Source organism: Rattus rattus, chromosome 7, assembly GCF_011064425.1.
Source record: "Rattus rattus isolate New Zealand chromosome 7, Rrattus_CSIRO_v1, whole genome shotgun sequence".
Classification (NCBI taxonomy): Eukaryota; Metazoa; Chordata; class Mammalia; order Rodentia; family Muridae; genus Rattus; species Rattus rattus.
This window is the reverse complement of record NC_046160.1, coordinates 17,950,695-17,965,473: the sequence shown is the minus strand read 5'-3', so window position 1 is coordinate 17,965,473 and position 14,779 is coordinate 17,950,695. Positions and strand designations below refer to the sequence as shown.

Genomic DNA, 14,779 nt, shown 5'->3' with positions numbered 1-14,779 from the left:
CTCTTTGTGATTAATATGTGAACAACAACACAAAACAGTGAGGAGTCTTAGTTTTTCTTTTCAAATCAGAATCATTCATTTATGCACTCATTCATCACCATCATGTAGTGTTGAATTTGTAGGAGGCTGTACTATAGATAGATAAAACTGGAGATCTCTGCTATCATGGCATTAATTCCATTCTAGTGAGGAAGCTAGCAGTAAGTGTGATAAATAAGTAAAAGGCATAACTTGTTAAGTGCCCAGAACTATTGCGAAGTGGATATGTGTGGAGTTCCAAAGATGGATGATTTTAAATAAGGGGAGTAGTAGTTTCCTCAGGACACTAACTTGTGAATATTTACAAGAAGACATTGCATTCAAAGTAACAGCAGGTGTTGAAGCCCCAAGGAACAGACTGTGTGGAGATTAGGTGTTCCACATGACATGTTCAGTTTTCAATCTGAGAGTGGCTGGTCAAGTATAGATATCGGATCAATTCCATGTTAGTGTCTAAACTAGAGGGGTGAGCCCTGGGCTCTGGAGTCATCAGTACGGCGATAGTGTTTAAAGCCATGAGACTAAGTGAGGTCACCCAAGAGGAAGAGAGAAGAGTCTCTAGGCTTCATGACACATACAAGTGAATAAATGGGTAGGAGCCAGCAGAGGGAAGAGAAGTAAAGCTGGGTTGTGGATGAGACAAGAAAGAAAGAAAGAAAGAAAGAAAGGAAGGAAGGAAAGAAGGAAAAGAAAAGAAAAAGAAAAAGGCTTTAAGGAGGAAGACAGTAGTTACAGATACACTGAAGCATGACTTGTAGACAAAAGAAGACCCAAGTGGACCATGTTATTTACCAATGCAGAGGGGGAGGAAGGTGACCAAATTCCACTGTCACTTTGTGGAAAGTGTGTTTATGTGCTCCTTATTCACACCTCCACATGGGAGACAACCCCATGTTGAGCATGCTTGATGTTCAAACTATGCTTCCTTTATCCTGGAGGGAGACAGAATCTCACTGTCAGCCTTCCAACTTGTCATCTTCCGACCTTGGCTTCTGGGGTGGGCTGCCAAGCATGTGCCACACAGATATTGTGAACATAAATAAAAATACCCGCGAACATTGACTATATCATAACTAAGAGTTTTTAGAGCTGTATTACTTTACCAACACTTAAAACAATGCTATCTTTTCCTCTTGGATTTTGAGACCTAAATGACAATTGGATCATTAAATATTCCTGTTCACAGACTTCTTTGTGCTGATGCACACTGCTGGGTTATATTGCATTTCTTGTTCAGGCTTATATTCTCAGCATTTGCCTCATTTTTCAAGTGGAGATTTTTTCCTTTAATTTAATGCTAATGATCTAAACTTCATCTCACTGTGTTACCTTCTTTTCCTAAGTGGCAAAGAAAGAAAGGTTGATTTAAAATCAGCTTGCCCAGTAGTTACCCATTAGAACAACTATGGATTTAGCCAAACGCATATGGAACAATTGAATGTCTCTCCCACTGCCGGGGGGGGAAATGAGTGCTAAATGGTCCAGCCACTTCAGGAAGCAATTTCTAAAAACATTAATGTAAATCTACTCTAAGATTCCGCCATCGTAAATCCCAGGAACTCACCCAAAGCATATGAAAGCGTGTGTCCACAGGAAGACATACCTATGCATGTTTGAGGTAGACAGATGGCAACAGCCCAAGTATTCATTAAAAGATGAAGGCCCCAAATCATCATAGAATGAAATACTACTTGGCAAAGAAGAGGAGTGAGCTTGTGAGTCAATCAGCATCTTGGATGAGTCTCAGAAACACTGTGAACTGCTAATGCCAAGGACACCAAAGGATCTTGCTTGGGAGTGGGGGATGGGGTGGAAATTCCTGTACTGTAACCATGGTGATGGTTGTAGGGTGTATATGCCAATGCTCCCATGCACTCCCATGGACTCTTAAACAGGTGTATTTATTGCAAGTCATGCTTCAGAGAAGATGCTGTGGAAAGACATTTCCAAAAAGCGATGACGCGGTTGCCTTGGAATGGCATGTCACGTGTGTTTTATGTTTTACAGTAGCAGTGCTTGGAGCACTGCCAGCATGGTGAACACTCAGCAGACCTGAATCTTGATGGGATGACATGATAAACCTCCCTGCTGTTGTTTTTGTCTTGTTTTTTAATTTTAAGACTCTTTAAAAACATTTTTATTGATTCTTCATGAGTTTCACACCATGCACCCCAGACCTACTCATCTCTACGTCTCCTCATATCTATCCTTTGCCCTTACAACTTTCTCCTCAAATTCTCTCTCTCTCTCTCTCTCTCTCTCTCTCTCACTCTCTCTCTCTCTCTCTCTCTCACACACACACACACACACACACACAGAGAACATAGAAAACATATCATCATGGAAGCTGTAGTATGTTACAGCATGTTCTACAATATATCCCTCTGTCCACACATCTTCCCTAGCAATGCTCATTGCAATGAATCATTTCATTGGTTGGGTTGGAGACCTCTTGTGTCTGACACCATTAATATCGGATCCTCATTACAAGTCCTCTGGGTTATCCTGTTGTTGCCCTGTGTCATGGAGATCCTAGAGCTTTGGGTCAGCAGAACGGGCCCTTTCACACATCCAGTCTTTCACAGATGGTAAAGATTTAGGGGTGGTCCAGCTCAGAACCCTGGATATGGGCTTGGGTGGTAGTTGAGCTGGTCAGCTCACTGGCTCTCCCTTATCCACACCACCAGGGCAAGCTCTCCTGCACTGCTCTAGCTTGGAGCCACCCAATACCCAGGTAGGTAGGAGTCAGGGTGAGCTTTCCTGTTCTCATGCTCTCCTGCTGGCTCACCCAATGCCCACACCTCCAGAGCCAGCTCCACTGCGCTGGCCAGGCATGGTGCAGGGTCACTCTCCTGAGAGCTGCAGCCACTGAGGGGGCAGAGTGGGGAGCAGGTGAGCTAGCCCCGAGGGCAGGAGCACAGGGGAGCCAGCCGTGCTCGTGTGCTTTGAGGTGGTGTGGGTACAGGGGTGATGCCCTCCCCCTCTCTCCTCATCACCTGCGGTAGTTGGGTAAGCTGGTCCCTTCTCCTTTTCTATAGCAACCCCTTCTTAGGTAACTTGGTTCAATGAAGTAACGTAAGTTCAGCATCCTCATCCCTGAGCAAGACAGTGGAGAGTGTTGGGAACACTGCATCCCTTTCTATAGTCACTCCATCCTTGAAATTCTCCTCCGCATTAGCAGCCATCAGAACTACCTGCAGGAGATGGCCATAAATGCCAGATTCATTAGGAGACAGAGGAACTTTTGTTCCTCGGCTTTCTTGAACACTACTTATTTTAACCTTGCACAGACACAGCAGAGGGGGGTTGTCGTGGAGTGTGTTAGGGGTGATGATGTCTGATGAGGAGTCACCATGGTGATACAAACATCTGCGTGATGGGAGTCTCTGCCTCACCCAAACCGGCTCACACCACCGCAGTCAGAACCAACTCAGCGTTCCTTAGAGTCAAGCACTTGCAGTCGGACACATGCTTTGTATACAGTTGCTAAAACCCACGCAGCCTATTTCTGAGACTCCGTAAGACTTAACTAGGATTCTCACCCAGCTGGTTTCACCTGCAAAGGTTCCCCCATCCACATTCTACTGCTGAGGCTTCAAATAATTCTGTTAGGAAGACCTTCGCTTGTCCTTATATCTTCTCTCTAAACTCGTATCACCTCTAAACTTCGCAACACTCCTTGGTCAGGTCATTGTATTTTGTAATGATCCTTCTGTTAAATTTTTGGGACCTATGAGGCAGTTTGACGTCTTACATGTTTGCTTTTTTGCTGTTTTATTTTATTTAGCTTTATTTTCTTTTACACAACGGCACTCAGAGCTCTGTTTTTAATAACAGCTCCCCTTGGTGTGGGAGCCTGCCAAGCAGTTTCAAGCCGGATCTTGAGGGGCTTAAGCATGCTTAAGATATACTTAGCAACGTGTGCTTTAAAAACTGTGTATTCTCTATTAGGAGGAACACAAGTAAATTATTATTTAATAAAAAATTGTGACTCTTCCACTCCCAGTTAATTATATTTAATGTTTACAACATCTACATAGTGTTCAGGAGTCAGAAACAGGATGATTGTGAGTTCCGGGCCAGTCTAGGCTGCACAGTTAGACACTATCTCAAGTATCCGATTTCCGATTCAAAGCTAAAATCCTGATGGCCTTTACTCCCAGGGGACTGAGGAAGGAAGATCAGAAATTTCAGAATGGCCTACATAACAACCTAGGCTCCATCTTTAAAATAACAAAGCCACAGGAAAGCTAAAACTTATTTCAAAATGTTTCATTTAAAATATCCTGTCTATTTAAACCTATCCGTTAGAAATCATGCACTATAAAGACGTTGTGTGTTTATGTGATTATGTGTGTGTATGTGTGTATGTACATGTAACATGTATAATCTTCCCTATGTTGCTCTTTTGGTCCTAACTTGTGAACTGGCTTGCAGATATCAATGAATGCTTGGAGGACAGTAGTGTCTGCCAGGGAGGTGACTGCATCAATACGGCGGGGTCCTATGACTGCACATGCCCGGATGGACTCCAGCTGAATGACAATAAGGGCTGTCAAGGTACGTGTCTCTTTCCCTTTTATTACATACTTCGTCGTTCAGTTCTGTCCCGCTTCCTGACAATAATCTGTGGTTCTCTGCTTCCTTCGTTCCTATGTAACCGATGCCATTTCCTATTATGAAAGTGTGATTCTGAGGTCTGGGGCAAGCATAGGCATGTCTTGCTTGGAACCACACTCGCTTAACCAGAGCTTGCACTCTCACTTTGTGTGATTCTGAGGTCACCTGTGCTTTCCCGAGCCTTCCGCTGGCCAGCCTTGTTGGTACTTGATTCACAATTATCTTTTAGTTTGGTTGTGTCTATCATTTGATAATAATTTGTCCTTTTTGTGATGCCTGTTTTTGCCCAGTGCCTACCATTTCTTTCTCTCTTCCAAAAGAAGCTCATTAATGGTTTAATTAAAATAAGGAAGCATAGAAATTAGTATTTTCCAAAGTCCTTATCAACATTAATTCTTCCAGACAGCAATATAGTAGACACGGGTGCTAATAGGAACACAGTAATACAACCCAAGTCCTAATACTTACCATCATAGTAACTTAAACTGAGCGCTCACTGTTGGGTATCTCTTTCAATTCTTACAGCAACATGAAAGGTGATTTTCCTTATATCCCATTTGTATGTGGCTAACTGAGACCCAGATGCTAATGAAACATGTTCCTCTCTGATAAGGGTGGAGCTGAGATTTGAGCCTACAACTTTTGTAACACAGGAAGACCCTGAAGTTAAACGGTTGTGTTCCAGGGAAACAGATTGACTTACTGTTTGACTTAGGGGTAGAGCCCGTGTCCAATGTGTTCAGCTGCATCTTACTGCTGCCACAAGTTTACCAGCACCTACCAGTCTTACTAAGTCCATGGCATTGGAGACATGGCTCAACGGTAAAGCACTTGCCTAGTATGTGAGCGGCCCTGGGATCAACTCCCAGCACTAAAGAATATAGATGAATGAATGAACAATGAATTCATGCCTATTTTCCACTGAAAATTTATACTTATATCTACATTTTCATATGTTTATTTCTGATGCATGAGTAAATGTTTATGTTCCTCTGCCATTATAGAATTGTGAATAATATTCAAAGTACCAATAAATAAGATAGTATATTATTATTATTATTATTATTATTATTATTATTATTATTATTACTGTTGATTCCACAAATGATCTCTCCCCTCATATGGTTATCTGATATATTCCAGATAATATACCAGTGACAGAGAAGGTGCTTTCTCTCTGAAATATGGTACTAGAGTCATATAATCCTTTATTTGTATGTCACTGGCCGTGTTCCCCAATGTGTCATAGAGTTGTGAAAAACATGGGCCTTTACCCCAAGGTCTTTTAGAATTAATTTTCTCATTGGTCCCCAGATTTAAATACACTTCGTGTACCTTGTTTGCTATTAGGTATTTCTTTGCTGTCATAATGCAATAGCTGAAATTGGGTTAAGCTTTTCCAGTGTAGAAACTAAATGTGCTCGGATTTGATGCAGGGGAGAAGGAACATTCAAATTACACGTTTCTGTCAAAATATTTCCATTTTAGAACTTTAAACAAAATTAATCTTGATTTATATAAAAATGCCAGGAGATGAAAAGAAAAAAAAAAAAAACCAAAAACCTAAGAAATTTGAATCCTGGTTTTTATTATAAGCTTTTTGGCTGAAAACTGATATTTTCTTTTCTAATTTCTTTTGGCTAAATAGAGGCAAAACTAAGTCTCGGTACAAATGGCCCAAGAGCTCATACTGAACATTTTATCATTTAACGTCGCTCAGTCATCTGACTCATTAACTGCCCATGTTCTCTCAGTCCATAAAATTCCGGTCTGTGGTTTGAGGTCAACTTTCAAAGATGTGACTACTCCAAAAGTATAGTGGTTAATGACCATCAATCATTAATAAATTGACTCGGCTCTCTGTCACGGTCCCTTTTCCAGAATAAGTGAATGGGTCAGCTTGAAAAACTTTGAGTCCAAATATGTGACAGGCATTTATTTCTCTTTTATCATAACATTTGAATCCGTTTTGTGTGTGTGTGTGTGTGTGTGTGTGTGTGTGTGTGTGTGTGTGTGTGCACGTGCTTGCGCATGTCCACTTGTGGAGGTCTGACAGGACAAGGGATCATCAGTTCTCTTCTTCCACCATATAAGTCCCGGGATCTAACTCAGGTCGTCGGGTTAGGTGGCAAGGGCCTTCTCACTGATATTTCTGAAGCAGTGTGCTGTGTAAGGGATGTGTAAGAACCAGTTCCATTGCTCATTTCCTATTAGGCTCACCTCCCCTTGACAGGTCCCTTTCGCTCTGTCACTGGAGGCAGCTCTGTGTTCTTTCTACTTTGCCCCCCTAATCTCATGATTACGTCAGTGCTCTGTTGAGAGACTCGTGGTTTCAGAGCTCATTTTAATGCTGAAAATATAATGGATGGCAAAGTCACTACCCAGGGGCCGTTGTTGAGTAACCGTGTGATAGGCATAAACGCTGGCAGACCCGCCTAGTGTTCTGAAGTCAAGATTTTTTTTCAGTCAGGAGTGTGCTTATGATTTTTCTTTGTCCCACGAAACTAATGGTGATGTGCAGGCAATATGGAAATTCCATGTTAATAGTCTCTTCAGGAATGTGGCAGGGTACGCAAGAGATTCAGAACACACTTCACTTTCACGTTTTGACTTGCACATGCCAAACTGTGAATTTCTATGGCATTCTGGACCCATGAAAGAAATCCAACTTAAATATAGTCTGGCTTTCAGCTCAGAGTTACTAGCGGCATAGCTCAGAAATGAATGCTTCAAGAAGTACAATCCAAATTGAACGCATATGTTTCTCTAACTCCAGATATTCGTGTTGTTCCTTTTTAGCAGTTTCCTGGAAAAAAGTCTGGGAATTTGCCTTCAGTTCCTGTCGTCAAACTTTTTAGACAGTTCCTGGTTAATCAATGACTTCTTTGAAAACAAAATATTTGTGTACAGTGTTTACCACACAGAGCCGTAAAGTGTTGGTAGCTTTTAAAGGGTTTCATCGAGCCATAGAGTAAAGGCAAAAAGGAAGCCTTAGGGAGCCTTTAGGGCTTGGCAGATGCGTATGTGTATGGTATTAACACTCAGGCCACCTCTTGGAGGTGACACTAGGTTCTGGGTTGGAGGGGGAGGAACAGAAGTCCAAACAAAGGTTAGGATTCAGATTATCAGTGTAATGGATTATCAGTGGGTGGGAAAGAACAAGAAGAATCAGAGTTCTTCTAGAAAAGGAAGAACCTGAGATCATACTAAGAAATAGGCAAGAACCAAATGGGCTGCATTTCCTTGTCCTCTATACGAAAATGATAAGAGAAAAAGAACCTTAAAGAAAACAGGACTGAGTTTTGCTAATTATTCTTTTATTTTATATTGGCTTTTGAAGTGTGCATACAAAGAAATGGGTTTCCTCACGGAGGTTTCATACATGCTGTGTGCTTCCTGGTCCCCACGTTCCTCCCTGGCCTTCTTGTCCCCCCACCCCCCTCATGTTTGCCCCGCCCCCGGCCATGTCTATTCTGCTTTCATGTCATATGCCTCCAATTATGCTTGTTTTTCTGCTCCCCTTCCTTTAAGATTTTTTTCCCCTCCTGTGGCCATGACTTACACTGCCACATGTACATGTGTATACATATACACAAATTAAGGTCTAGAGTCCCCATATGAGAACAAGCATGCTGTATTTGTCATTCTGAGTCTGGCTTATTTCTCTGAGCATAATGATTTCCAGTTCCATCCATTTCCCTGCAAATGCCATGATTTCATTTTTCTTTATGGCTGAATAAATTTCCATTGTATTTATATAGACCATATTTTTTTTCACCCATTCATCTATTGATGGATGTCTCGGCTGGTCTCATTTTCTAGCTGTTGTGAACAATGTGTCAGTAAATATGAAGGAATAAGTATTTCTGTGGTATATTGACGTAAGAGTCCTTTGGGTAGATACCCAGTCGCGGTATAGCTGAATCATTTAATATTTCTATCAACCCCCAGGTTGATGTCCATGGTGACTGCACCATTTTATCCTTCCACTAGCAATGTATAAAGGTTCCTCTTTCTCCTCATCCTCAGAAGCCTTTGTTGTCCTTTGTTTCCTTGGTGACAGCATGTCTGATACACATGAGATGGAACCCTCGAAGCAATTTTAATTTGTACTCCCCTTCCCCCATGAACAAAAGCTTTGAATGCTTTTCCAAATATTTGTTTCCATAATCATATTGTTGCATATTCAGGTTATTATCCCATTTTTGGGGGGGCTGGAAAATTTTTTGTTGGTTTCTGGTTTGATTTTTGTAACTCTTTATATGGTCTAGGTATTAAGTCCCTCTGTGGAATATAATTGAAAAGACCTTCTTCTCCTGTTCTGTATGTGTCTCTCTATGCTGCTGATTGTTTCTTTAGATGGTCTCTGATTTTCTTTCTTTCTTTCAGCAGTAGGTAAGCCAAGCTATGTAACTTAACATGGCGATAGAGAGATGTAAAATTCAGAGCTAAGGAAGAAAAGCAATGAATCAGTAGTTTTGAGTTATTCTACACAGAGATTAGCACGACAAGCAGAGGAGCCTCCAGAAGGCCTGAAAGTGGTGGTGCTTTAAGGAGTAGAGTGAGGTTGTAGCTCAACAATGCTCTAAAAGCCACTAGCACAAAGCCAGGCCTATACTGGGTCCTGCTTATTCTGATGTTCATAATTGTCAGGGACCCATCCTCTTCATCTGGCTTATAGAGAGCATTCAGAAAACAGTAGGGTTGAAACAAACATGAACTTCTAAGAAGAAATATTGAGGGCCATTTTAGTAAAAAGGAAAGAGAGACCCTAGGAAACTTCAAGAAGATAGAAAGGGACCTGCTTGGATAGTGCTGAGGATCACTTTCATGATGTCAGTTCCCTAAAAGAACCCAAGCCAATTACTGTTCCCTCAGTAGAGTAGTAATATTACTTTTGTGGTGGATAAATACTTAAGACATTATTGATATACAGCATGAAGGGTAAGGAACTCATGGTTTACACAACCTGATCTTCTCAAGGAGCAAATAGTGGTGAGGAACACACGTAAGTGAGCCTGGCAGGAGTACACAGTGCAGGACCCCTGCATGAGCCAGTGCTACTGTGAATAGGTGAACTACCTCTGGGTTCCCGTGCTGTCCTCATTGAGGACACACTTGGCTAACATATTTAGGACTGCTTTGAAAGAACATTTTGCTTTCTAACTCCCCATGTTAAAGGTACGTAGAGCACCTCTGTCACTCTGGTCTGTGAAGGACAAATGCCACGCCACCAGCTGTTTATTGCCTCTTCATAATAAGGCCACTTCTGGGCCTTTCTGTGTATGCTAAGCATTACAGTAAACACTTCACCCTCACTAATTCCATCACCACAAAGTCTGGCCTTCTTTTCCTTTTATTTCCATTACTCATTTTTCGTGAAATATAGATTGAAGTTTATTTCCAATATAACCAGCAGATATTTATGGAGTGGCATTTATGAGCTAAATACTATATACAGGGCATGTCTGGCCTTGCCCTGAGGAAGTCGACTTCCTGGGGATGGAGAAGCGGGTGTGATAGGCTCCATTAGAGCTGCTCAGGGGTGGTGGGAGAGGACAGAGAAGCAAGTGGTAACTGTTTCTCGGATTATTTATTAATATTACTCAAGGTTATGGTATGTCTAAAGCTGGGGCAACTCTGACTTGAACCTTGGAGAATTGGTATTTTTATAGGTTGACACAGTTGAACGCCCCCTAAGTCCATTGCCCCTTCTGACAGTTCAGCTCATCTTGTGGTCTCTTACGTAGACAAATGCTATAGTTGGGTCACTAAAGAAAAGTCGACTCCTTTCAAAACCAGGTTTTTCCTACTGTATGACTGGTATTAGAAGAAAACAAAACAGATCTCGTTTCAAATGTTTGTAACTCTCTTTTCAACTGCAGACATTAATGAATGTGCACAGCCAGGACTCTGTGGACCTCATGGGGAGTGTCTAAACACACAAGGCTCATTCCACTGTGTCTGTGAACAAGGGTTCTCCATCTCTGCAGATGGTCGTACTTGTGAAGGTAAGGAAACCCAAAAGAAACCCTGTAACTCTGACATGAAGAAGCTGAGAGATGGCTTTCTATAGAACAGGCAACAAGACCCTAAGACTTAAAAAGATACTTGTAACTCAAGGCCCAAGGCTTTTGTGTATCAAGGTGACTTATACTTGAAAGCGTAGCTCAACCGTTTCAGCATTTCCAAATAGAATACCTGAGATTGTAGGGGTGAAAATACCTACAGGTGGGTCCCATTCTGGGCTACAGTAATAAGTGAAGTCTGACGGAGCTGAGCATTCTGGGTAGACACTGTGATGCCTTTCCTGTTTCAGTTACCCTTTGTGTGGGCCATCTCATTTATTCTGTGTATAAAACATAATTTCCTAGTTGATTTCTCTGTACCATTGGGAACAGAGTATCCAATATTATACCTCTCATCTTCCTACCTCTAAGCCAGTAGGTCCTAACCTTCCTAATGCCACAACCTTTTAATATAATTCCTTGTGTTGTGGTGACCCCCAACCACACAATTATTTTCACTGCTACTTCATAACCTTAATTTTGCTACTCTTATGAATTGTAATGTAAATATTTTTAGAGATAGGGGTTCGTCAAAGGGATCACAACCCACAGGTTGAGAAGCACTGTTCTAAGCTAATCCATTTCCTTACTTGCCTACATTGTATATGTTGTCCAAACGTTTATTAGACTGTCAGACATTTAGATCACACCAATTCATGTCTGGGGCCTCTGAATGTTTGCAGGTTATCGCACTGGTTCTTAGTTTTATGATCTCCATGACATTATAGTTTGATAAATGGTAGACTAATTCATCTGAACCTTTTTAAAAGTAAGCTAAGATTGCCATGATCCTGAGTCCATTGTATCTTTTCTTCTTCCTTTTTTAAGATCTGGGTTATTGACACTCGACCGCATTTTTAAAACGTACCTTGTAAATATTCTATTCCAGGCCTAAGCAATTCTTTGCTCTGAGAGAATAGTGCAGCAGGAAGTGTCTGCTCTCTTGCTGCTAGTACTACAGTGGAGCCTGGCCGAGGACTGGCGTCCAGGTTCAGCTGAAACCAATTATTATATTGGGAGGAATAAACTGATCTTATAAAACGGAGATTGTTGAAATTGTTCTCCTGCTGAGCAGACAAAACATGGAGGGCAGATTTGGCTATGAGGGGAGAAAGATAGTGTAGGGTGGAGCTGGAGCAAACAGAGTAGAGGGTTTGGAAGGAATCCCAAGTAGGGGAATGGAGGAAGGCAGCATCATGATGTGGGTGATGGGAGATTTACAAGGAACTCAGACTTCTGGGCTTCGTGTTTTATGTTAAGTGTATGTGTGGGGCTCTGAGGCTGTTGTGGGTACACAAGTTCTTCCCTGAGCCCAGAGAGCTACTGCCTCACCGCATTCTATAGGGCAGATTCATAGAACCCCACATTTCCAGAAAGATGCAGGCTTACTTATTTTGCTTCACTCATCATAGGCAATAAAGTCCTCCTTCCCTGAGACATGGTCAGAGTTACTGCCACTGCTGGTTGGGTCACTGTGCTTAAAAAGGGTGGATCACCTCAGATGCTCGTCCATGAAGCTGTTGTTCCAAACAAACAGATCGAATGTTACCAGTGTGCATTTGCTTTTAGATGTGCTCATTTTTCTCTCATCCTGTTCCTTTTAAAACACTGATTTCTACAAATTGGGAGTTATATAATCGCTCTAATTTGGTTGCAGCTCTAATTTGGTTGGTCATTTACTTGGCAAGAGCCTGACCTTAAAAATGTGGTTTTTAGAAAACATCTAATGCTTTGTAAGTCGCTGGGCTCTCTTGCACTTGCTCCATTCCTCCATATTCCCCAGACATTTTACAAGTCATAAAAGGTAATTTTAGAATATAGCTCTGATGTACAGCTAATCATTATAACACAGCTAATTATTAAACATGTCAATTTTTTTCTTGAATAAGTTCCTTAAGGATTTTGTTTTTAGGGATTAATCCAATACACTGAGTTGGTCCAAGTTTTCTTTTGTTGGATCAAGTCTGAAACTTATGGCAATAGTGCTGTCCTCATATGACCCCTGGCTGTGGCATAGGACAAAGCCAGCTCATGTGATCAGGGTTTGGCAATGCAGCTGGTGTGCATAGTGTTTGAATTAATGCTGAGCAGTGGTTGGCACTCTTGGTCTACGTTATTCACCAGCTTCCTTGTGAGCAGCTGAGGCCATGTCGCTGCTGGAAGTGACACACTTCTTTCAACCAGAGTAAAGCAACTATGGGTAGTACAAAGAAGTTGGCTTAGCATAGCCAAAAATGTGGGGGCCCTTGCCTCATCTCCCAGGTCTTGGACAGTTGTCAGTGTCTGTCTTAATGACTAACTGACTCTCAAGAGGCAAATCTTCAGTCTTAAATGATTGAAGCAGCAAGGCCAGGTCTATGTGGATAAGAGGGCAGCTCCAGAACTTCCCCGTTTATGGTATCTGCAAGCAGGAAGTGGAACGTTATTCAAAGCTCTATTGGAATAGGGAGCAGGACGAGCTGATGAATTAGTTAATTTTCAGTCATTCATTGAAGTATTACTGGATTCCTGTACAGTAGCTGACATTGCTCAAAAGGCACCGAACAGGCAGGTCTTCCCCATTCAGTGCCTGTATGGCAGGATGGGGAAATCAAGGTTAAGTAGGGGTGTCTTCCATAGGATATATTGTTCATTTATGTATAAATCATATGGTATAACCTTACTTTATGGATATATAAATAACCTCATAACCTCATGTGATGAATACATTATAAATCCCAGAGTCAGACTAGGAAACCCCAGGGGGAACAGGGCCCTTTGTCCCCCTGTTCCTCATTGTTGTCTCTCAGTTACATTCACTATGTAAGCAGAGGTTTTGTGTTATGTGGAAAATGATAATGAATTTATTTCCTTTACATCACCATTTTATAACCCATTTTACTCTATCCATTCACTTTAAAATTCCTAATTCTTTTGCTCTTTAGTTTATTATTATTATTATTATTATTATTATTATTATTATTATTGTAGAATTATATTTGTACAAACATTATTTTGTCACGGTGTTTACTAGCCAGCTCAGCGAATGGTTCCATCATCAATAGCAGAACATGTGTGCGTAGGAAAGGGGCAGAGACACTGGCCTGGGACCCTGGGGAGAAGCCTCTCCTGCTCCCTGACTTTGCCTCACTCTGCCTCTGGCCGCATTCCTACCATGCATCAAGGCTCACTGAAAATTTGTGTTGTAATGCTTGGGAATGTCACATGTTATTGGAGCTCATGTACCCTCCAGCTGACTCACATGATAGAATGGACACACTGGTTCCACCAGGATCGAAAGAAGCCAGCAACCATAGTAAAACACTGGTGAGAATTACAGAATTTAGGGATCGTCTCCTTCATTATTTTACTCCATTGGTCAGCTCTGTTTATTGGGCCTCTTAGCCATGTCCAGTAAACTCTTCATAAAATCTCATACTTCAGATAACATTTTCATTCATTAATTCATTCAACAAACAATGTGTGTTTGTCTATTTGTTTATTTTATTTGCTGGGAATGAAACTTAGGGCTTTACACATGCTAGGTAAGCACTCTACCACAAACCTATATTTCTATTCCTTTAAAAACATTCAGTGGGTGCCGACTATGTGCAAATGACAAGCCAAAGTACCCGAGGAGCTTCCGTGACCACTACCCGAAACAGAGCTCCATTTTCTGAGACAATAAACTAGTAGTCAAGTGTAAATGATACTTGACATTGGGAAGTGATAAAGCTGTAAATCAAAGAAGTGGAGTTGAGTTCAGGAACCCATGAGGTCTAGAGCCAGAGGGGAAGCTGGTGAGGAGGGTGGCAGAACTGGCTGCTCTGCTTCTATGAGTGAACATGAGAAAACATGTTATTTTACCTTTGAGTAAAAGATCCATATTCAATGCCCTTAATTTTAAGCTGGTCTTTGCTGTGCGGACAAAGCACCATCCGTAAATAGTCAAAGGTTCAAAGTGACGAGCAGAAGGTCTTTGCCCTATTGCTGGCACAAATTCTGTTCCCCACAGAAGGCTTAAAACCAAGGCCATACGACACTGAGTATGAGCCTTTGTGTAAAGTGTGGGC

General features: G+C 41.6%; 1 protein-coding gene across 4 annotated transcripts in view; it reads left to right on the top strand.

Annotated features, from left to right (window-relative positions):
• The window catches only part of Ltbp1 (latent transforming growth factor beta binding protein 1), a 205,497-nt gene that overhangs the window by 130,788 nt on the left and 59,930 nt on the right, over positions 1–14,779 (top strand). For all 4 annotated transcript variants that reach the window (XM_032908911.1, XM_032908912.1, XM_032908910.1 and 1 more), the window contains exons 19-20: positions 4,477–4,599; positions 10,545–10,670. In XM_032908911.1, the coding sequence (XP_032764802.1) occupies positions 4,477–4,599; positions 10,545–10,670 (249 nt within the window). The remainder of the gene's footprint in view (positions 1–4,476; positions 4,600–10,544; positions 10,671–14,779) is intronic.